At 40.3% G+C, this 24,488-nt stretch overlaps 2 protein-coding genes across 2 annotated transcripts in view; one reads left to right on the top strand and one right to left on the bottom strand.

Annotated features, from left to right (window-relative positions):
* The window catches only part of pde3b (phosphodiesterase 3B), a 49,148-nt gene extending 29,484 nt beyond the window's left edge, over nucleotides 1–19,664 (top strand). The window contains exons 2-16 of the mRNA XM_085157790.1: nucleotides 2,072–2,122; nucleotides 3,978–4,226; nucleotides 4,428–4,579; nucleotides 5,237–5,337; nucleotides 5,441–5,660; nucleotides 5,775–5,860; nucleotides 6,018–6,181; nucleotides 8,461–8,595; nucleotides 8,997–9,108; nucleotides 9,231–9,344; nucleotides 10,364–10,563; nucleotides 12,719–12,922; nucleotides 13,093–13,254; nucleotides 13,607–13,865; nucleotides 15,380–19,664. Of these exons, the coding sequence (XP_085013916.1) occupies nucleotides 2,072–2,122; nucleotides 3,978–4,226; nucleotides 4,428–4,579; nucleotides 5,237–5,337; nucleotides 5,441–5,660; nucleotides 5,775–5,860; nucleotides 6,018–6,181; nucleotides 8,461–8,595; nucleotides 8,997–9,108; nucleotides 9,231–9,344; nucleotides 10,364–10,563; nucleotides 12,719–12,922; nucleotides 13,093–13,254; nucleotides 13,607–13,865; nucleotides 15,380–15,582 (2,412 nt within the window). The 3' untranslated portion in view covers nucleotides 15,583–19,664. The remainder of the gene's footprint in view (nucleotides 1–2,071; nucleotides 2,123–3,977; nucleotides 4,227–4,427; nucleotides 4,580–5,236; nucleotides 5,338–5,440; nucleotides 5,661–5,774; nucleotides 5,861–6,017; nucleotides 6,182–8,460; nucleotides 8,596–8,996; nucleotides 9,109–9,230; nucleotides 9,345–10,363; nucleotides 10,564–12,718; nucleotides 12,923–13,092; nucleotides 13,255–13,606; nucleotides 13,866–15,379) is intronic.
* cyp2r1 (cytochrome P450, family 2, subfamily R, polypeptide 1) lies at nucleotides 18,312–22,635 on the bottom strand. Its single transcript, XM_085157988.1, has 5 exons — nucleotides 22,313–22,635; nucleotides 21,393–21,534; nucleotides 20,655–21,287; nucleotides 20,209–20,538; nucleotides 18,312–20,066 (listed from the first exon to the last, which is right to left on the bottom strand). The coding sequence occupies exons 1-5, from the start codon at nucleotides 22,547–22,549 to the stop codon at nucleotides 19,849–19,851; spliced, it is 1,560 nt and encodes a 519-aa protein (XP_085014114.1). The 5' UTR covers nucleotides 22,550–22,635; the 3' UTR covers nucleotides 18,312–19,848.
* Between the last annotated feature and the right edge of the window lie 1,853 nt (nucleotides 22,636–24,488).

The raw sequence follows: 24,488 nt of genomic DNA, 5'->3' as shown, positions 1-24,488 counted from the left end.
GCAAGCATGTTTAGTTTAGTTTGATCCAAATCTAGTTTTTAATTAGTTTGAGTAAAAACAAAACAAAACTTTACCACAATGTGAAAAACTGTCATAGCACTTACCTTACCTATTACCTATATTACCTATGTTTATTATTGGTGTATTACTGTTTCATAAGGATAAACATGTACGTGTTATATCCATGCTGCATAATACTTTTGACGAGTATATCTGCAATGCTTGCACAATGGTGAAAGAGGTGAATGGCATTTCACTTGTGTTTTGCTGTGTCTGTGCGGCTGCTTGCGTAAAGGTGTCTACGTGTGCTGAATTGTGCTTCTTTCCCCATGCTATGATTTCGTGACGTCGCTGGAGACAATATCTCGTGCTCATTGAAAGATTTTTATCGCGTCACGTGCACAAGGAGCACGTGCCTCTTGACACAAGCTTTACCGGTTGTGGCGCTAGCAGTGATTCATCCAGCTATTCCTGTTTCTGAGCTTAGCGAGAATCACAGAGGAGCCCGTGCTGTTGTGCGTTATGCGCTCAGGTAAGGCAGAGGAGAAGGAGAGAAGTGAAGAGACTAGTGTAACGGTGAGGTTTTGGCAGCTTTTGTACACATTTTTTTTTTTTTGTCTCTCTCTCTGTTCTCAGCCCTTTACTCTCCATCCCGGCTTTAATGGCATCCGCTCCTTCAGCTTTTACCCATCTCCCTCTCTGTTTCGGCCCTTCTATTTCTCTCTGTAAACAAGCAGAAGGCCAACAACTCTGTCCTCAGGCTGTCTCCCGCCATCTCGTTGCCATGGTGTATGGAGCATTGTTTGCTGGCCTCTATGTCGGGTTGCCATGGCAGGGCTTATTTGCCATATTAAATGTTTGGCAGCACTGTACAGATGCTGATGACAAACACCCATCATCCCACTTTGATCAGTGAAACAGTCAGTGATTAGAGGAGATGGCATGGATCTACTGATCTATTTATCAAGCTTAGTAATAGATTACTGTATGGACATAATCAACAAATGATGCCGCAGCTGGCAAAAAATATAGTATAAAATAGCTAGTTTTGGCATTTAAGTGCCAAAACGCAAACTTTTTGCTTTTCAGCGTTCCTCTGCTCAGTCCTGTGTAACAGTAATATTTCAGAATGATAAAAATTTGCTTTTGATTTTGCTGATTGTGACCTAATTATGTCTGATGGTATCATGGCTGCATGTGTGTTTACATGATCAGATGAGACTCATGCTGCTTCTGTGTGAGGTATACTCCCCTGTGGTTCTCCCTCTTGTGGAGCGGGGTGAGACTGCATGCTGGCGCTGCAAAAGGGATGTTTAATGTCTGGATTTTTACACATGAAAGTTCACTTTTTAACACACATTTATCCAGTTCGTAAGCTTCACGTTGTGATTTGTTATGCTATCCAGAAATGCATATGCATATATTTTATAAAGTGCATGGCTGAAATGTTAGGGAAAACGGAAAATGTGCAAGAGGATAAATAAATTCAAATACTTACAAATTGCTACATTTGTATACGCTGTCATAAAGGTTTAGGTTATTTCATGTCCTGAAACATACTGTTAAACAACTTGCGCAGCACTTTGACAATTTAGCTCTGTAATATGTGAGAGCTCCTTTGTAGTTACCAACAGATAGCGCTTCTAATTGACGTAGTTGAGGCTTGATAAGATCTCATAGCTCTATTGTAGACGCACCTTGGTGGTTTTCGTGGTTTGCTTTTCTGCTTTTGCTTTCAGTGAGAGGCCTCTGTCTGCCGTCACTCAGGCAGACTGCATTAGCATACCTGTAGTAAAATTTGTATTTTGTGGCACGGGGAATCCCTAATGTAATCTGCGACTACACTGTTGTGTTTAATGTTTAGATAACACGAAGAACAGACGAGCAGAAGCTGTCTCTTTGTGGCCCACCGGCGCCTGCTCTATAAAGTCATAAAGCATTGTTCTCAAAGTGGAGCATAGGTCAGAGCCCGAGCTCCATCTGTGTAGATACATTTCATATTCTCTGTTATAAATAAACACACATACAAAGATGACATTTGACTGACGTTTCCTTTGTTTCTTCTTTTCAGATGATCTTATGGGACTGGGATCTGAAACACTGGTACAAACCACAGTATCAGGTCAGTGCTGTGCTTTGTTTAGCTCGCATGTTTATGGGGGTTTAAGGTTGTGGGTAATTCAGGAAACACTGCCTATATAGTTTCTTTTAGATAGTCAGTCTGTAGTCCACCCACAGAGAGTAATTCGGGTTTAGTGCATTAAGTTAAAACACGTATTTTGTTCATACAGCAACCTTTTTGTCAGGTTTTGCTCTTGTGTCTCACAAACAACAGCATTTCATATGAAATCTGCACTAAAAAAAGAAGGGATAAAACCCTGTAACAGATTGCGCTCTCAATTTTGGGGATTTCACTTTAGACAATAGCATGTCACTTCAATAATCCAAATTTCTGGTCTAGACAGTGTGTTTTCATCCACGTACACTATTTTTATTATCTTGCTGTGCAAAAGGCTAGAGGAAGAAAAGAGGGATAAGGAGACAATAAAATAGAAATCAAGTGGAAGAAGAAGTTGGAAACAATACATAGTGTTTAGAGACAATTAGGGAACACTTAAATTACACATCGGATCTGCAGTTCTGTGAAAAACTAAGTACACCCTTACTCCATCCATAGCTAAGAGGGTAAGTAGCAGTCAGGTGCTGCTTATCAAATGTACTTGATTAAATGTAAACGCAAGTGTGAGCAGCACCAGAAACGCAGAAGTTTCTAGAAGTTAGTTTCTAGTCTGGAGCATTCAAGTGTGTGTTACAAAATGCCACAAGATTTCCAGGAGTGGACATCCCAGGAAATTCAACCCAAGGTCAGAGCGTGAAATGCTTGGAGAAACTGCAAAAAAACAAACAGTAGCTACATCTCAGACTTAACAGGCCACAGTTAGCATGTTACATGCTAAAGTTCAAAAAAGACTGAACAAGTACGGCTTCGTTGGAAGGGTTGCAAGAACAAAGCATCTTCTCTCTAAGAAGAAAATTGCTTAGGTTTGCAAAACTGCATCCGAACAAACCACAGATGAGACCGAGGTAGAGATGTTTGGCTGTAATACATTTCACCACATCTGGGGAAAACCAAACACAAACACATCAACACAAACACTACACAAGCAACTGTCAAGCATGGTGGTGGAGGGTTGATGATTTAGCGGCCACATTATTATGGCACCCTGCAGTTATTGGGTTGACAATGAATTGTCAGTGAATGTGAGATCATTTAACTGAGAGCTAAAGCTCAGCCTAAAATAGGCCAAACAGCAGAACAATAATCCCAAACAGAGCAGCAGCAGAATGGCTGAAGAGAAAAGCATCAAGGTGTCCAAAATCAACCTGGTTGAAACGGTGTGACTTTGAAGGAACTGTGGGTGCACAAATGCCCAAAATTCATTGAACTGAAGCAATGCTGTAAAGGAAGTGGGTAAAAAAAAACAATGATGTAAGAGATGGATAAAGTCATAAAGAAAACGATAACTTCAAGTTATTGCTGTTAAAAGTAGACCTACGAGTGGCTCAGTCATGGGTTGTTAGTTTTTTACAGTGATGAATAGAGTCCTGTGAAAACGTTATCTTTATCTATCACGTGACTGTATATAAAGTTGATGTACATTGTGCAATTTAGACAAAGACATAATAGTCAGTGGAAACCAAAATCGTCAGAATCATTTAAAGTGCCTTCTTCATGTTTTTGCACAGTTTTTGTGTAATTTATGGGAAAGTGGAATTCATAAAAGAGAGCGTGAAGAAATAAAGAACGCGATTATAAACCTCATACTATTCCTGGCCACCTATCTGCCATAAACCAGTACTCACACTCCAGCAGGAGTCTACTAGACACCACAAACCATAAACTTTTAACTGTCATTTTATGTCTGCCTTTGCAGCTCTGCTCCCTAACCTGTGCAGTGTATGTGCATTTACAACAGGGTGCAGTGAGCGGCAACGGTGTGGACCTTTCAGTCATCAACGAGGCCAGGAATCTGGTGTCAGACCTGCTCATGGACTCGTCGCTGCCTCCACACACTATCTCAGTTCTGCGCAGCATCTCCAGCCTCATGGGGACGTTCTCAGGCTCATGCCGCCCCAGGGTCAACCCTTTCACCCCCTTTCCAGGTTTCTACTCCTGCGATGAGGTGGAGGACTCTGTAGAGAGGAGTGATAGGAAACCTATTAAGGTGGGAACAAGTGTTACTACTGCACAAAACTAGTCCCTTATCAGTTATTAATAGTTTTAACCAGCACTGGCTTGTGATGGGAAATAGTTCTGGAGCCATAAAACTGATTACTAGTTTCAAATAGTCAGCCAAGTTAACTTATGATGTTAATGTTACTGTATAAAACATATATTTATCACTGGATCTTTCTTCAACAATCAGGGTTTGAACAGCAGAAACAGCCTCCCCACCCCTCAGCCGAGGCGTAGTTCCACCTCATCTGCATCCTCCACACTCCCTTCTCTTGACTGCGCCTCTTTACGGTGGGAACGTAACAACAGCAAGAGACCCCACCCAGACCTCAACTTGATCAGGTACTCATCACAAACTCAGCTGTCTACCTTACCACCTCCCAGAAACACAAGAGTATCTGTAGAGCTGCTAGCGCACGTTATTTATCTCTTACTTGAATCTCTCCTGTTTTGGAGCAGATAAAATTGCTTTTCTTGCAGGATCTAACTTGTTCCTTTTATTGCCAGAAAGTCATAATGAAAGTTATCATGAAAAGTAAGTGCAGTGATACTTTTACCCAAATGTAAATAAATCACTGTACTTTTAGTACAGTTGTCTCTTCTTTAACTAAGGCTACCTCGATGAACCAAGGACTAGTAAATCTATTCTTTGATGCACAATCAAGGAATGGACTTATTAATTATAGCATAACGCTTCAGTGTTAAAAATGGGTTTAGAAGCTTTAAATAAATTCATTTCAAAATTGGTTTGAATAACTATAGTGACAGTGGGGTGCAGTGCCTGTTACTGTGTGTCTCCACTGGATGGCAGGAGAGGATTGGCTATGTTGGCACCTTTTTTTTTTGTCTTTGTTTCTTTGGTGTAACGTGATTGGCTTGCTTGAGTAGCCTTGAACTGTTGTTCTTTGTCTGGATGATGCATAACATCTGATAAAAAGAAACCCTTTTTATATTTTCTTGATAAATCCCGTGTTTAATATATGTGTTTTTGTCCTGCAGCTCAGGTTTGTCCAATGGGCCTAATGCAAACCTGCTCACCATTCCCAAGCAGAGATCTTCCTCTGTCACCCTCACATACCATGCGGGGCCCAGGAGAGCAGGTGAGACTTAAATATAAAGCTCCTCGGACTCACTGCACGTCTGTTTATTACTCGTGTTTGACTCTGTTTTTGTTTTTTCCTGCACTCCCTTTATTCTCTCTAGGCACATCACCGAGCCTGAGCCCCGTCACCTCTCCGAGCCACAGTCCTCCCGCTGTAGGCACTGGTTCTTCATCATCCCTTGTTCCTCGATTGCCTGTGGAGTTCCCAGACACGGCTGACTTCTTGACGAAGCCTAGTGTAAATCTGAACCTGCATAAACCCTTGGGCTACACAATAAACTCCCCTGATTTCCGTAGCTCCGCCTTACTTCTCTGCACCAGGTGAGACCTGCAGAACTGAAGAGACACGCCACACTGTCATCTTTTATCCAGTCTATCAGTGATTGCAGTTAAGGTATATGATGGATTGCATTTGGTTATGTCTGTGAATATTAGCTGTGGTCGTCAGATGCTCAAGGGCAACAGTGATACAGGGGAATCCCATCAACCGTACACCACTGAGGCTCAGCGGAGACGCTCAGGTACATATAGTTAGATGTTATGGAACAATGGCACAGTTTCGAGTCTTAGGGTTGAAAATATAAAACTTCTATAAGCTGTGTAAGGTGCTAATGTTTTTCTCTGGATGTGATGCATTACTGGGTGGTTTTACATTGTGTTTTATGTATTTATACATAGCAGGGGAAGGGCCAGAGTTCATAGGAGAACCTCTGATCAGGGAGGAGAGTTCGGAGATGGATGTGTCTGAAGATGGGTGCCCAGACGATGGGGGGGACCAGAGGCTGACAGAGGAGGAGAAGGAGAAGAGCACGAGCACAGACCAGCAGACTCAGGAATCAGAGGTGAGCTTAATCAGAGGGCTTTTACTCACAGTGTGATTATCGCCGGAGAACAACCTGTGAAAAAAAATAAGTGCACCGTTCCCGTAGAAGTTAAGAGGGTGATTAGCAGCCAGATACTGCTAATCAAATGCACTTGAAGAACTGATCATCAGCAAGTGTGAGACGTTTGGGGAGTTTGTTGGTCTGGAGCAGTCAGACCAAAAAACTGGTCTTATTGCTCAGGCCTTCGAGGATCAGATATCTCAGCAAATTCCTCCCAAGGTCAGACCATGCAATGCCCAAAGAAGCTGTAAAAAGCCTTCAATGACAACTTCCTGGGAGTTTATCGGAGATATGAAGCAAGGTGTTTAGCACCGTTTTACAGTTTTTCTCCATTGGTTTGGCTCATTTCTTTAAACAGAAATTACATTCTCAAAACTCTAAGATCATTTGGCAAAACACTCTTACAGTTTAGCACAACACTATAGCTCACCTGCAAAAGCTCATATCTCTTCCAAAACTGTTCACTCAGGCTTCAATCTAAATCCCTTTCTCATTTAAACAGTCAGTGTCTCCAAAATGGCAAAGATCCTTCTCAATAGCTTTGGCTCATTTCTCGACACAGATCAGACATTCTCATCATTCTTGGTGCTTTTGTCAAAATAAACCTGGTTGGTTGATCACAACAACATGGTCCACCTGCAAAAGCTCATATCTCCCCTAAAACAGTTCACTCATGTGTCAAAACTACATTTCTTTCTAATCTGAATAGTCAGTGCCCCCAAAATGCATCATCCCTTTGGCATTGTGTGAGTACTGCCATACAAAATGTTTAGATGTTTTGTCACTATGGCAGAGGACCAACAATATACCACAGAAAAGAGTAGCCTCCAAGGTTTGACATCACAGATTGCACTCACACTACCAAGGAAATGATAACCATTTTTTATTCACACGCAAAGAAAGTTTCATACATATGTAAAAAGAAAATGTACATTACAGTAGTAAATTGTATGAACACGAAATCAAAAAACAAGGACTTATTCAGTGTTCGCTGTACTCATTCTCCCGCTCCACAGTGACTGGAATACTTCTCTAAACTGTATGAATTATGTAATTCCATAGTTAACAGTAATTTGTTCAATATATTTCTTGTCATATTTAGTATCAAAACATTCCACTAGTCCTCTCCACCTGCTAGTATAGACCTACCACTGTAGGCAGATGCACACAAAATCTCTACAGTAAGTTATAAATTTTTTGCCTCACGCACAGTGCCCTGTCCTATACAACATATAATTCCATCATAGATTACATAGAGTACATACCTGTTTTCCCTGCGAAAGGTTTGGATAATGGAGGAGACTGTAGAACGAGGCACATTAGGCTGCACTCGACGACCTGCCTCTGCCATTGTGAGGCCATGGTTTATGACATGACCTATAATTGTGGCCCGAATTTCATTTGGGACAGCACAGCACCTATTCCTCTCAGTCCTCCTCTTCTTCTTCTTCTTCCTCCTCTTCCTTAAGGAAGAACTTCCCCTTGTCTGTTTGCTTGGCCTTGTCTAACCATGTTCAGAGATCGGACTGGCTCTGGTCAAGCTCTATATATCTGTGTTTGGCAGCACACAATCATGGAAGACACCTGTGTGTGACACCTAGTTTCACCTGACTGTCAATGACTGTCATCAATTTATCAAATATTCAAAGAAATTCATATTTGGTATTCATGGTATTATGTTCTTGACCAATTTTGACAATTGAACAGACGGTTGTGCATGCGAGTACTTATACAATGAAATTATGCTGACATGTTTTGGAGAGACTGATCATTAGACTGAGAATCAACTAATCAGTTTAGATCTACAAGATCTATTCATTTGGAAAATGTGCTAAATGTGGGCTAACTGTATAACTGTAGGCTACTTGTACTTAATCATTTGCAAAGATGCACTGAGACAATTGAGACATGTACTAAGGCATTTGTCATTTGATAAAATGAATGAGAAATGCCATTCTGTTGTGAACATTTGCCAAGAGGTTTGGAGGTTTGTCCATGTTATTTTGAGAATGTAATTTCTGTTTCAAGAAATGAGCCAAACCAATGGAGAAAAACTGTAATACGCCACGTGAGGTCCTGCTATCAGCAGAAGGGTACATTAGCGGTGACCAGCAAACAAAATATTTGCAAATCTCTGATCAAACTGTCAGCAGGCTAGCTGCAGAATCAGAAGGAAAATACTGCATTGTTTTGTTGTTTGTTTGTCTATAATGAGCCTAATGATCTTGTGTCATCAGGATGAACAGGAGTTTATGCTAGATCCTATGCTCGAGGAACACGAGACCCTCATGGAGAGGATGAACACCTGGAACTTCCAGATTTTTGACCTGGTGGACAAAACAGGAGGGAAGACCGGAAGGATCCTAAGCTATGTTAGTAACAACTGCAAACCCAATATGTACATATCTGATAAGCAGTTCTGCTAGTAGCATATAATGACCATTGTTTTCCCTGTTGGATAGACTTTAAACCTTTTAGTCTGAAGTGAATACGTCCAGTTTTTTTGTAAACTTTGATTACCAAAATTAGCAGAGGTACACCAGAGGCACAGCTTCATACATTTTCAGCAGTCTAGTGGAGCCTGGATGCTCCGGTACCTCCTCCCTAAGTTATGACTGATTATGATTATGAGTATGATTCAGTTTGAGCCAACTGTGGACTTTATTACTTGTGGAATCTACTTTGTTTTACTGTAGCACTAAACTGATGTGATGTCACTGGCTTTCCTGTTTTCGGATGGGTGTTTTAGTAAAGCTGGCTTTTCTTTCCCCAGGTGACATACACCCTTTTCCAGGATATGTGTCTCTTTGAGATCTTCAAGATCCCTGTGAGGGAGTTCATGACATACTTCTGTGCTCTGGAAAATGGATACAGAGACATTCCTTGTGAGTGTTGCGCTGTGCAGTGTTTAAGTGTTTGAAAAAAATCTTATACATGGTATGTTTATTTTTGCAATAATCAAGCGTAATAATTTTTAAGTTAAATTGTTATGGTTAAAAACACACAGATCATAATCGGGTACATGCTACTGATGTGCTGCACGCTGTTTGGTACCTGACCACTCGACCAATCCCTGGGTTCCAGCAGATCCACAGTGAGCATGTGACTGGGAGTGACACAGGTAAACAACAGTCTGTACTATTACATTATAAATCACTTTTCTCATGCATACATGCCAACCAGTGCAGTATTTCCAGTTTCCTCCACTGGAAATACTGCCATTTGGTTAAGACAGAGGGAGGCAACGGGGTAGAGTGTGCAGGTGACAGGACACAGGGCCTGGATTTGCGCTCAGTCGGATATTATCCGACCTTTGTACTAAAGAGGTCTCGGGGTAAAGTCAGTGATTGATCTGTCTGAATTGAACATTTACATTCATTTACATTCACTCCGTGTCTTGAAAAGTTCAGGGCCGTAGTGCACGTGCGAAAGCTGCTCTAGACAATGCTGTTTGCAGTCCAAACACATGGTCGCACAACATTGATTCCCAGTGATTCCCTCACACTGTAAAAAAATTTAAAATGTCATTAACATGCAGAAACACTTTGGTCTTCTAAGTCTCATTTTTTTCTGTTCTGGTAAAAGAAAATACAGCCAACTAAACATAATTAGACTTGTTGTGTTAACTTAGCTAAAGTGTGCATGCTTTGGAAGTGCCTGCACTGTTACTGCTGCTTGTGGCTTTTAAGAGTTTCTTCCTCACGGGTTGGTTTAAAGAAAGCAGATGGTTTGGCTCAAATGGCAGAGATTCCCAGGCTTGTTTCTGCAAATGATATTTAAGCTCTATTAGAAATTATCTGAGGCTTATCCACTGACGTGCACCCACTGCTGCCAGAGCAGCTGTCATTTGATAAGGAGAGTGGGAGTGAGAAAATGGAAGTGATCTGGGAAATGAAATCTAAAACAGCGAATACGCTGGCATAGAACGCTGTGTGTGTGTGTGTGTGTGTGTGTGTGTGTGTGTGTGTGTGTGTGTGTGTGTGTGTGTGTGTGTGTGTGTGTGCGCGTGTGCATGTAGGTGTATGGAGACCTTTACATTAGCTCCAGTTTAGTTTTGCTTAATTACAAAAGAGCTAAAAGTGTAATCTGTCTCATTTTTTTTATTGCTGAGACTCATCAGTCTTGTTTGTTATGTTCCAGATTCAGATAGTGGAATCTCTCCAGGCAGGATATCCTACGCCTCGTCCAAGAGCTCCTCAATTTCAGATGACAGCTATGGCTGCCTGTCCTGGAACATCCCTGCCCTGGAGCTCATGGCCCTTTATGTAGCAGCTGCAATGCACGACTATGACCACCCTGGTCGCACAAATGCCTTTCTAGTAGCCACTAATGCACCTCAGGTAGCGTACAGTTTCTGCTAGTACTTCAAAGGGTTGCAGACATAACAGAAACAGAGGATAACAATATGAATTCAAAATATGGGTTAAGGCAAAGTGCCATTTTCATGGATTGCTGAAAATGGAGTGGTGAAGACAGAGTATACAAAATGTTGTTATTAGTTATACTTACTCAGCTTACACCCCTATTTAAGCGGATGAATCACTTAGCATTTGTCCTGCGCTTTGTCTACTAGTACAGCAGTGTTAGATGTGGTGTCTCACACATAGTGGCGACATTTGCAGACTTGCTGCCTTCACGCTAAACCGAGCACAGAAGTTTTTATTTGCGTCTCAGACTTGGTGGCCAGTCTATATAGTCCTCTAGGCTTCCTGTGGAAATTAACAGTATCTTCCATAAAACAAAGCAAGATGTTAAAAAATACATTTATGTCAAAGTCTGCAGGGTGAATTACTTCCTGACTGTTGATGGTCATTGCCTGAAAGGCGCTGGAACCTGTTTTCCCTGAAGACCAACAGCCCAAGAGCAAATATCAACACTTGGCCTGAGACAAGCCTCGTGTACATACAGAAACTCACATGGCTGTCTGTGCAGCATTGATTGTGCCTCCCTGAAGTGTCACCCGGCGGATATTGTGTGGCTTTACTTTTACACTCCTCCGATTCCACCCCAAGGCATTCTTACTGCCACTGGACATAAGATGTATGATTTATTGTATTAACATTACTAGCAATATAGTAACATCAGATACATTAGGTTCCTACACTAGAGATAACATTACAGCTAATTCAGTAATGTTCTCTGTAACATAGTAAACATAATGTTAAATTTTAGCTTGCGTACACCTCGGTATCAGATTGCCTCACGTGGTATTTTTTGTGGTTTGTCTTTATGTAGTTAGTGTCCGGTTTTTCAGTTAATCTTTAACTTTTCTTTACATCACCGCTGCGTGACACACGAGCCACACTTGTGCTTGTCTGACAGGCTATTTTATGCTGAGGTGTTATTTGATTTCCTGAGACTTCCTTAGTTATCTCTACAAATGAAGATCATGTGCAAGATTAGCTTGTCACCACATGGCCAGGTAATGCTCCCTCATTGGTGGTGAGTTATATAAATGAGCGATGAAACGGTTAACCACTTGCCCCAGTTTAAATATTGTACTTTGACGACATGTCCAGCGATAGCGCTCACTCTGTCTGGGTTTCGTGCTAGGAAAGTGAGTTAAAAGAAAAGGAGAAAAGAACCTTGGACCTATTGATTGCTAACGATGTTGACAACCACTATGTCTGTTGAAAGGATCTTAAGTATTTTGTGGTATCAAATGTTTTAACATTTGTTATCATTTGATACCTTTCAACCAGTAGATGCTTTCAGCTGTGTCTGCGCCTTTGCTTGTCACAGTAAAAAGAAAAATCAGGGTCATCTAAGGGTCATTTGACTTCCTTAAGTTTTCTTTAAGTTTTACATACTAAGATTGATCTAAGATTCAGACCATCTCTGAATCATTGAATGTTGTCTCGTCTTTGTAGCATCGTGTCAGTTCATTGAGGTTTGCATTCATTTATGCACAGCTCTCTCAAAGGTCCTGCCACTGCATTTCAGTCAGGTTGATTCTAGACATTGACTGCTCCATTAAACGCCTTGATTCTTTTCTTTTTCTTGCTCGTAACATTGTCCTGCTGCATGATCCGGTTTAGGCCAGGTTTTAGCTGCTTGAGAATGATGGCCTCACATTTGCCTCTAGAATACTTCGGTATACGGACGACTTTATGGTCGATTCATTGACTGCCAAGTGCACAAGTACTGTGGCTGCAGAACAAGGCAAAATGATCACTTCTCCATCACCTGACTTGACAGTTTGTGGACAGTTTGATGCAATAGGTGAATCTACTAAGAGTCTTGGATTAGTTTGAATAACAATGACCTTTGACCTTGAGATCTAAGGACTTTGTTATTAAACAGTGAACACGATAACTCGAGAACGATCACCCAGGATTTAAAAATCGATACCTTTGCGATTTTATACACAATACAAGTTATGCAGCTCATACGCACAACATGAGCAACCCTATTATTAACCTTTTAGAACTTTTTAGGAATCATTTTAGTGTGCCACTCTGACACCTTGTGCTTTTGTCCTCCTGGGCGCTGTAGGCTGTGCTGTACAATGACCGCTCAGTGCTGGAGAACCACCATGCAGCATCTGCCTGGAGCCTCTACCTTTCCCGACCTGAGTTCAACTTCCTCGTCAACCTGGATCACATGGAATTCAAGCGTTTTCGTTTCCTCGTCATCGAGGCTATACTGGCCACAGACCTCAAGAAGCACTTTGATTTCCTGGCTGAATTCAATTCCAAGGTCTGAGATGAAATATTTTGAACAGACAGCTTACAAAAAGTATAATTTTCTGCAAAACATTGATTTAAGCATTGAGAGGTTGTTAAGTTAAAAAAAAAATCAGTTGAGCAATACATGGCATAATGAGTCTACGATACAAGTTGTACTAAGGCATCCGTCTTTGTAAATAGGTGAATGATGTGAACAGTCCAGGAATTGATTGGACCAACGAGAACGATAGACTGCTGGTGTGCCAAGTGTGCATAAAGTTGGCAGATATCAATGGACCAGCCAAAGTCCGTGACTTGCACCTCAAATGGACAGAAGGCATCGTCAATGAATTCTACGAACAGGTACAGACTGCGTGCTAATGCTGCAGAGAGTTTTTAGTTATCATAGATCACAGATTTTTATCTCTGTATTAAACTTTAAGCATTTCCTTCTAGAAGATTTACTTTTTTGTAAAATGAGAATGCACCCTCTTGTAAAACTGATCCTAAAACCAGGAAAGAAGAAATATCAAGAAATATCAACACTCAAAAAACCTTTCAAATTTGTGTCAAATCTGCTTTTGTGTGCGCATGGTCATACGAGGAAAAAAGTCAGAGCCGCGCAACGCTTTCTGTTCCTCTGATTGTGATATAGTTTGCATCAAATATCAAATCTCATCTCTAAATGTCTGTAATCTGCGGTTTTAATCTGCAGGGAGATGAAGAATCCAGGTTGGGATTACCCATCAGCCCCTTCATGGACCGCTCCTCCCCTCAGTTGGCCAAGCTGCAGGAGTCCTTCATCACACACATTGTAGGACCGCTTTGTAACTCCTACGATGCTGCTGGCTTACTTCCTGGCCACTGGATCACTGAAGAGGGGTCGGATGACGATGACGAAGAGGGCCAGGTGGACATCGAAACAGACGAAGATGAAGATGAAGAAGATGAGCTAGAAGAAGAGCTGGCACCAAGTAAGATGTGGTACCCACAAATTTTAAGTAAAGCCACTTCAGGTGGCGTTATGAGACAGACATTCTTAGTATTTTGGGTTTTGTGGTCATGTGACTGCTAACGGCATGACATTGACTCGTCTGCCATTTTGATATTTACCTCTCCCTGTTTTTAAGCTAATTGGTTAATTTAGTGTAACAGTCTAAAGTATGTAGCACTTTTGTACTATTTTGTACTCCTTGTGCAGCTTTGAGAAAACCCCAGTAAAAGTTATATCAAAATGACTGTGTCAAGAATAGCACGCTATAACTCCTGGTACCGATTTGTTTGATAGTTTTCCTGAAATTCCCATAGAACTGCGTCCAAAAAAACCCAAAATCCTCCACATTGCAGAACAATCAACTTTGACTCATTCAGTCTCCGTTGTCACTTTGTTATATATACAGACAGAAAATTACATGCTTCCATGATAGTTGTTACAGTTGAGAGCGATTTTGTTTGTTTTGGTCAGATTTAACTGCTTCCGACTTCCTCGGTCTGCTCAGTGTTTTGCACTAGAAGATTCCTCTTGCTGCCAATGCGTTTTGTTAGGCTGACAGTCCTTGTATGCTAAGTCAATGATTTTTTTTCTTTATTTTCAACGTCTTTACTAATCTAAACCGTCCCTTTACGCTAACCAGTGCTAAAACCTTTGCTGTACTTGGAGTTTATACCTACACCAAACTATACCAGCACTTCCACTTTGTCTGTCTTTGTTTGTCTAAGCTGTTAAGCTGTTAACAGTATTGGCTGCTACTAACTCAAATAGTAATTATATAATTATTATATCAGTAATTATACAACTCTAATTGCACACTCAAAATTTGTTCAGAAATGTTCCTAGTTGACATTGATTGTTGCATTTATTTCTATTCCCGGTTGCACAGTCAGTTTTATACACTGTATATATATCAACAAAGCCTGCAGGTCTGAAAAGTTAAAGCAATGCAAAATATCTCATTCGTCCTGATAGCCAGCAGGACGACTCTCTTAAAGACCATCTGTATGAAAGTAAAATGTAATTTATAGCACTTGTGAAACTTTTACAGTCTCAGTCCCAGGTTTCAAGTCATACGGCATGTTGATATTTATTTAGTACATAATTTTATAATTTATCATAAAATAGTTGATCAAACAGTGTTTTTATTTATGTCATTTGTTTGTTGTGATTTTAAAAAGTCATAAGAGTGGCCAGCGTTTCTTGTTTCTTAGTTGGATCCACGTCCACCTGTGATGTCTGGTGAAATTTTAAAAATAAATAATCAAGGCTTATAAATGAGACTTTACAAACTAATGAGTGATGTCACTGTACGTCCATCCTTTAATTACAGTCTATGATCAGGGCACCAAACTCTGACTATTTCCCACCCTGGTCAGACGGGGAGTTGGTTGATGTGTTGAGAAAATAAATAATAATTCATGTTTACGCTACAGTTACACCAGTGTGGAATTCCCTAAACACATTTGTTTTGTTTTTTTATTTTTGGTGTTGTAGGAAGGAGGAAAAAACGGCGCAGGTTGTTCTGCAGCATCATGCAGCACCTGACAGAGAACCACAAGGTGTGGAAGAAGGTCATCGATGAGGAGGATAAGAGCAAAGAGCTCGCCAAACAGCAGCCGCCAGACAGTTTGCCCACCTCTCCGTCAGATGACATCCAGGTCATCCAAGAGGAGGAAGAGGGGGAGGAGCGTCAGTAGCAGCAAGAGGAGCAGACGCGTAGACAAGAAAAGGAGAGGCAGTACAAGGACACGAGGCCCTCAACCACCTGCCTTTCACTGACTTTAACATTTGACAAATGCACATAAAACACGTTCCCTCTCTCTTACACACGCCCACACAAACATATTGAAAGATTCACTGTGCTGACACTCAAACGCTTAAGCAGTCACGTTGTTTTTGGAGAAACAAAAAGGCCTTACTACTGTGAGCGGATCCTTACTGCAACGGTGGGGGCCCAACTCCTATGCACTTTCACCCCATGGAGAGTCAAGTGCACCCAGAGAAACGCACCAGGACTGAGGAGGCAGAAGGTGCAGAAAAAGAAGAGCGTGGACTAATGTCCAGGATGAACTTGTCCTCCATGGTAACCTGGCTGTGATGCTGCCTTGAATGCAAAGCGCTTAACACTTACCACCTCCCTTAGGTACAAAAACAGTTTCTGTGTATTTCAAAAGGAAAGGTAGAGGAAACATACTGAAGCAAACGACATCATGAAGTGGTAGATACCCTTTACCAAAGGAAAGATAAGAGACTGAAACTGTTTCAGCTTCAATGTCAGGTATATTTTTGAATTATATATATATATATATATATATACATATATACATATATATATCAAATGTGCCTGTCTGAACCTTTACTAAGTCCATATTGGCCCAGAGCCTAGGCTTGTGTAGTTCTCTCCTTGCTGGTGACACGAAACACTGTATCAGACTCAGTCACAGAGACAGTACTGAAATGTTGACTGATTAATAGCATTATATATGCATCATTTTTGATGCTTTTACTCATGCGTACCACCTGTCTTCTTGGGTTTTGTTTTGTTTTGTTTTTCTCTCTCTGTCCTTTGTTTCGTTTGAATGTGTGAACATTTTTGTCCGGAATGTGACGGAGAGAATGAGCAGGGAGAAAGAGATCGCATTTTTAATTATTTTATTATGTAATTTGTATGTATGTTTGTTTGTCCTGTTAGCAACAGTTGATTTCTAATGAGTGAAATGTCCTCTAGTTGGTGTTTAACATGTCGCATTCAGATCAGGAGTGCCGATTCAATGAATGGATTCTTCATTTTCCTCTTTTTTGATTCTAAGTATTTTTTTAAAGGTTACTCAGGATTCACGCAAAGTTGAATAATTATTTTGCAAGAGTTTATGTCATTAATATGAAATACACTTTCAAACGTAAGAAGATTAAAAATCTGGGTGACTGAAGTAGTTTGTAATCTCTCAATGAACAACTCGACTACAAACAAATTCAAGCAATCCTCGAGAAATCCTCTGTGACAGAGGGACATGCGGTATGCGCCGTCTCTTGGCCATCCATACACTGTTTGCGTAACCTTTTTACAATCTCACTGGAGAAAGGCCTTTCTTGGTTGTCAGCAGACTGCAAATGTGTCTTCTGTAGCAGCAGCACATCATGCACACATGCTATAACAGTGTGTTTGGGTTTGTTTAGGGTTTTTCAATTGAATTTTAAAATGATTTAAAATTCAAACTCTCATTTTAACAGTACAGTATCTAAATGCAGACGTTTAGACAAACTTTTCTCTTTTGTTCACACTTATGACTTGGCCAGTTTGCAAAGAAGGGATCCAAAGTTTCATGTCACTTTGGTTTTGTTTCTATATATATATATATATACATATAAATATATATTCTAACCTACCATAAGGAAGGTTAAAGAACTCTTGGCATTCCACTAGAATAAGACATTATATCAAAGGGAAGTTAGAACTGTCACCTAGCTCCTTTCTCACGTTATTGAATCATACTGTTTGGAGAAAATGTTAAGTAAGCAGTGCAAACTGAGATAGTAATATTTAAAGACACAAAATAGATACAGATGTGCACATTTTAATACCAAACAAGTGTTTAGCCGCTGTACAAAAGAGTATGTGCATATAAAGATATATTTTTAAAATAATCAAATGAATGCATCTGTTTTCTACACACAGCTGACATATTGTACATTGTGATCCTGTAATTACCTTTGTGTTTCCAAAGTTTTTATCGACTTCTATTTCCAGGTGTGGAACTGTGGGGCTTGGTGTTTTGATTTAGATTTTTTCATTTTTCCAACTTCAGCGTCTGTCTGTTCTGTATCATAACCACTCTTATATTCTTCATCGTCTCTCTCTGTCCCTGTCTTTATCACCTGACCCAGCTAGTGCCAAACGTTACCTACATAGATTAATTTGTCTGCCGTGATGAGCTGATTGGCAAAACACACACACACAAAAATAAATTGCTCCGGTACCGTTTGTGAAAAGAGAAGCAGCTCGTGTCACCGGGGTCAAAGTGGCAGTGACAGTGTTAAGAATAGCGGGTGGACCCAGAGCCATAAACAATATGACAAACGTGTCATAATTTTGTTTTCTTTTTTTTTTTCACATGGACCCGTGCTGGACTATAAGGCATCGGTAGCCCCTGACCTGACGTATTCCAGCTCATTAAGTTGTAAAAGTTTGTTGGCTTCTCGCTGTGCAGTCCTTCAAACCACAGTGTCCTCTGATGATTGTGCCATAAATACATCAATGAATGGTTGTTACCCTTATGTAGCATCAATATACGTACGTTTGTCTAATGTAACCATTCACCCTTATCTACACTGTGGAGGCAACAGATTTTTGTTGTTATTTATAGCTGTCATAAAACACCATCCCTCAAGTATCAGCAGTTCTCATTGATTTTTATTGGTGTCTGTGTTTGTCTGTGTGAGCCCAAAATATATACGCCTTTCTTTTTTTTTTTTTTAATTTTATTTTTTTTGTCCATGCCACCCCATAAAAACAGGAGAATAACCTTAAAGACATTAGATATACCAACTGTGTATTCACTTCCTCTTATGGAACAGTACATGTACAAACTATGCTTGATTTATGAAGGATCAGGTCACTTCAATTCCACACAAGATCAGTACACAAAATGTGGGCGTCTCTCAATGTATTGGTTTGATCTTAGTAGTTTGATTTATAATCATTTGAGTGGATGAGTGGATTGTCTCCATGGTTTCAATGTCTACACCTTTAACAAAGGGGGAATACTGTGCCTGTTTAGTTTTTCTACCTATGAGTAGAATTATAGGTAGAAAAACATTTTCAAAGGAGCTGCTTTCAGCTCTTGGAGGTTTCTTCCTGTTAAAAGGGAGTTTTTCCTTCGCACTGTCACCAAGTGCTTGCTTATATACTCATGGTGGGGGTCGTCTGATTTTGCAGGTTTTCTCTCTGTTTTTTAGGGTCTTTTCCTACAATTTCGAGTGACTTGAGGGGACTGTTGTGATTTTTTGCTACATATATAAAATTTAACTGAATTTAACTGCTCCCTTGTCACAAGGGGTAGTTGCAGCAAGTAGCTGTGCGTGTGTGATTAGGCAGATTTTTACACTTGGCACCATGTTTATGTTCAGGTTCCTTTTTCACTCTCATGAACATGATTTATAGATTTGAAATGAATAATGTTAGGTCTTTTACTTTTTTAGAAAATACTTTATTAATATGCATAAAACTCCTTCAAAAACACCAGCATTACAAAACAAATAAAGTACAAACAAATGTTAACATTCCACTTAAATTCAGTACATACTGAGAAGCACCATTTAACAGAAACCAGCGTTGCAATGTCAGTTTCTAGAAAAAAAACATTGTTGCATTTGCTTTCTAAGAGAAAGATTTTCCACAGACCGTTATGCCTGGAGAAGGGGTCAGTGTCAGTCCACATGATGTGAATCTTGGCCCACGTCTATCTTTAGCACACAGTGTTACGAACGTTCTTAGAAAGACTGTTCATCCCATTTTGTGTGACCCACATAAATTGCTGGTGTCTTCTGTCTGACCCAGTGCTATCCTGAACCGCCACAGGTGCACATACTGTAAGTCATTGACTGGCATATAAGCTACTCATTGCTACTGTCCCAGAGTTCACAGATATTTCAGTCTCTGAGCTCAGAGAACTGAATCAATATGACACTCATGTTCCCAGGATGTTCTTTCATCACTTGCTGCCTCACCAGCTGTTTCCAAAAAGAGCATTGTGCAAACATGCATATTGCTCAGTTTAAAGCAATAGTAATTAGATAAAGTGGATTAAATAATCAGATCTACAGCCGTATTTGCCATAAATGATGCTTTGGAAAAATGCAATGCATTGAAACTTCAGAGTGATACAGTTATCACGCAATTGCATTGTTGTGCAAAGTAGTGTAACACATAATGGCTAAACAAGCCATTGAAAATGTTCACCTGACTACTTGTAAAAAGGAGTGTATCCAGAGCAGGGAACTTTCTGCTGCCTGCGGATCGCACAAATGTAGTAAGTTTTGGGCTGTAAGGTCATGCCCAGCTTGGGAGTGACAGTTGGGACAGTTCCTGGAGGGAACTGAAGATGAAACCTCTGCAACAAAGTTGTGAAAAAGAGGAACATCTCCATTCTAGCCAGCTGTTCACCCAGGCACCCACGCCTCCCTGAAAAAAAAGAAAAACTGTTAGTTTTTCACACACACACACTGCATCTGGCTAATTATCTCAAGTCTGCAAACAAACAGGAAAGTCTTTGAGGAATAACTTGGTTTAACCAATCATAGCTAATGCTGTGATTGGTCCTTACCCAAGGAGAATGGAAGGAAAGCCTCGCGCCTCACAAAATTGCCGCTGCTGTCCAGAAACCTCTCCGGTGAGAAAACACCAGGATCGTTCCAGTACTTCTCATCGAAGTGCACCGAGTAGAGGTTTGTGATCACCATGGTCCCTTTGGGGATTGTGTACCCATTGACTTTTGCATCTTGGGACGTGGCACGGAAAATCCCAAGTGGTACAATATTGCAGAAGCGTAGAATCTCATGCAGCACAGCCTCTATGTATGGCATCTTCTGTTTGTCCTCCAAAGTGGGCGCCCTCCCATTGGACAGCACGCTGTCGATCTCCTTGTGCACCCTCTCTTTGTAGGTAAAAACACAGATTATTAGGTGAGATTATATAACCATTAAATTTAGAGTAAACTCAGACTAAATAATTAGAAGTATAACATTTTTGGGGGTTTCTACTACAACTGACCTTGTATGTTGGGATACAGAGCCATGTAGAGCATGGCCCAGCGCAGAGTGTTAGTTGTAGTCTCTGTACCAGCAATAATGAGCTCACCCACTGAATAGATGAGATTCTCATAAGAAAAGGAGGACCCCTGAAGGCCTGCATTCTGCTCCAACTCATCCAAGTAGGCATCAACATAATGGCGTGGTGCATGGGGCACTCTGCCCTGTGAGAAACCATTTATAACCTCCTGTAGAAAGTTGTAAACCTCAGCAGCATTGCGGAAGAGCTTCTGGTGTTTCCCAAAGGGCAGGTACTCAATGTAAGGGAAGGCATTATAGAGGAGGGCCCAGCCACTCACTGCTAGCTCCACATTCTCACTGAATATCTCAATCATGTGCTGGAAGTTGCGATCATCGTAGGTAAAACGCTGCCCAAAAATGATCAGATTGGTGATGTTGGACACTGCGTTGGTCACAAGATGTTTGGGGTTGAAGGGCTTTCCCTTATGTTCATCGATGGCATCGACAAAAAACATGCACTCCTCCGAGATCTTCTTCTCAAAGAGTTTCTGGCCGCTGCCGAAGTAACGAAAAGAGCTGCAGGCCAGTTTGCGGTGTTCGTTCCAGCCTTTGCCATATTTGCAATTAAGAAGCCCTTTGGACATTGGAAGAGAAAAACAGAATTTAATCATTTTGAATCAAAATAACATTTTTTTAGATTGCAAAAAACGGCATTCACAGTTATATCAAAGCATCTTACCGCCCATTTTGGTCATTTTCTTGAACAAAGGTAGTGATGGCCGATCAGAAAACACCTCACCCTGATGGTAAAGGCACTCTCTGACACAGTCGTATCCATTTAACACCACAGTCAAGATGCCTCCCAGGTCAAGGCTGAAAATCTGAAAGGTGTGAATTCCATTATTAGCAGTCACTAGCAGTCACTGCAGTCATTTAGATTTAGTCTGAACTAGAGAAGGAGTTCCCTGGTATTCAATAGAGAGACAAACGGTTTTATAATACACACACTCAGTGGGCACTTTTTTGGTAAACCTTGCCAATAACATGACAGCATCACACAGTTGCTTCTGATTTTTTGTTTGCACATTCCTAATGTGAATCTCTTGTTCCACCAAAGGAGCTCTATTGGATTGAGATCTGGAGGCTGTTAAGACCATCCGAGTACACTGAACGCACTGTCATGTCCAAGAAACCAGTTTGAGATGATCTGAGCTTTGCGACATGGTTTGTGTTCTGAAATAAATGGACGTGCAAACTACCAGGTTGCCATTATGAGTTTCATTCACCCTTGCAAGAGAGTCATATAAGGTCAGTAGAAATAGCGCTTTATATATATATATATATATATATATATATATATATATATATATATATATGTGTGTGTGTGTGTGTGTGTGTGTATACATATATATGTGTGTGTGTGTGTGTGTGTGTATATATATATATATATATATATATATATATATATATATATATATATATACACATATATATGTGTGTGTGTGTGTGTGTTTTGGGGGAGGCCCTGACTTGTACGCTTTCCAGCTGTTCCCAGGCCATGAAGGCGAGTCTCTTTTGTTCTCTTGGTGTGTGGGTGTGGGTGTACACGCTGCAAACTAGTAAAAGCGTTAGATTCATAAAGTACATTAAGGGCATTACCTGTCCATGAACTTCACTCTGCCTCTTGAGAAAGACGTGCGGCTCGGTGGCTAAAGAAAAAATGTTGCCTATCACAGGGATGGGAGATGGACCAGGAGGAAAACCAGGAGGTCTTCTCTGCTTGACGAGCTGGCGAACCAGCATGAACGCGAGGAAGGCGAAAGCCAAACAGCCCACACCGAGCAGAGCCTGCGCGCAGGGCACCGGCGTCAGAGACGGCGATTTTATTGAAATCATTTTTTTTTTTTTTTTTAACCAAACAAAACTTTTCCCCCCCCCTACAAATCAACTCTGCTGACTTCGGCTTCGCCTCTGAGCAACCGAAGCACACATGTATCTTCTTTCACGTTTCTATCCCCCGCCTCTAAGGCTGAGATTGGTCAGAAAATCAGTGTGACTTTGGCTGAACTTTGTTCAACTATCGATCAGTAATCCGAAGAATTTCGGTGGCTATTACACGGAGTTTTTGCAACTATCCATTCACTTCCAGGGGAGGTAGCGCAACATACAACTGCAATTCATCCTCTCGTTACTGGTTGTGAACATGCTTTAGAGCTTATCGTTGTGAAATGCATTTGTAAATGTATTCGATTAAAACAGTCACACACTAATTTCATCTAAATTAATTTCAAATCTATGACGTTACAGTAGAAGAGACTAGTGAATATATGGGCACATGCAACTGAATAACTTGCAGATGTCTCTCAGTTATCGATATAGAATATGCTATAGAGCATGAGTTCATTTGACCTTCATTATAAAGAACTATATTATAAAGAGACCTACAACACCTAGTTTAAAAAACAAGCATGATATATCAACATAAGACTTCTTGGTAATTTTCACCCAAATTACAATGAAGCAGATGTACGTGTTCTTTGTCAGCTTTTATTTAAAGTTCAGCATGTACTTTAGGTCAGCGGTCCCCAACCTTTTTTGCGCCACGGACCGGTTTATGCCCGACAATATATTTTCACGGACCGGCCTTTAAAGTGTCGCGGATAAATACAACAAAATAAAACTAGTACCGGTACCGAAAAAAAGAAGATTTATTCATAACACACGTGAAAAGACCCAGGAAACCTGAGTTAATGATAAAAACGATAACAAAATAACGCTAAAAACCGATAAAAGCCAAGTGAATTAATCACAAGCTATTATTATACTACTGCTGAAGTAGGGAAGATTAGTATTATCTAACTGAACAAGTCTTTACAACAGCAAAGTCTATAACTGACATTATAACTCAGTTTGTTGTAGATAACAGGAGTATTCCTTTATCTGGATGAGGGGGTACTCCTTAATCATGAACACATAGTACAGAGACATTATCAATAGCTTGATAGCGTGACTTTATCAGCAAGAAATATAAGCAAGGAAGTCAGCATTGATATTTTAAATCAATTGTAATGGCAACACTGGAATCCACATTCAACAAAGTGAAAGGAGCAGAAGAGGTAGGCTACTCGTGCGTTTATTAAAAAGCATGAGAACAAATGATTGAAGTTAGAGCGTAAAACTTTAGTAATAATAAGTGCCATAATACAGAAATGTAATTTACTGACACCACCAACTACTCATAACTATTAATAATAGTTATTATTATTATTATTATTCATTATGTTTTAGTTTGTATTTTTGGTTTTGGTATATTTTTTTTATATTTTGGTTGTTACCCATTTCCTCTTTTGTGCTAAAGCAGGGGTGGGGAACTCCAGGTCTCAATGGCCAGTGTTCAGGTTTTAGATGTGTGCTTGATCCAACCCATCTGATTTAAATGGATAAATTAGCTCCTCAACATGTCTTGAAGTTCTCCAGAGGCCTGGTAATGAACTAATCATTTGATTCAGGTGTGTTGACCCACCCCTTGAAGCCCTTGAGTTCCTCACCCCTGTGCTAAAGGAACAAAAAATAAAAAACAACAACAACAACAACAACAAAAACCCATAAGGAAATGAGCAACTTCAAGTTTTAGGTTCAAGTGTCAACCTATATTTTGTTTTTAAAAATAAGAATAATCTTTAATATTTTAATATTTTGATGGATTATTTAGCTAGTTGTCTTAATGATAGCTGCTGTACTAGCATTCTTTACATTTTCATTTTTACTTGTGTAATCATAACTCACTAATAGTAAAATTAACGGCTCACAGAGTGCTTCTGGATTCATCAAACTT

The sequence above is a fragment of the Neolamprologus multifasciatus genome, chromosome 1 (genome assembly GCF_963576455.1).
Source record: "Neolamprologus multifasciatus chromosome 1, fNeoMul1.2, whole genome shotgun sequence".
Lineage (NCBI taxonomy): Eukaryota > Metazoa > Chordata > Actinopteri > Cichliformes > Cichlidae > Neolamprologus > Neolamprologus multifasciatus.
This window is presented reverse-complemented; position numbering and strand designations above follow the sequence as displayed.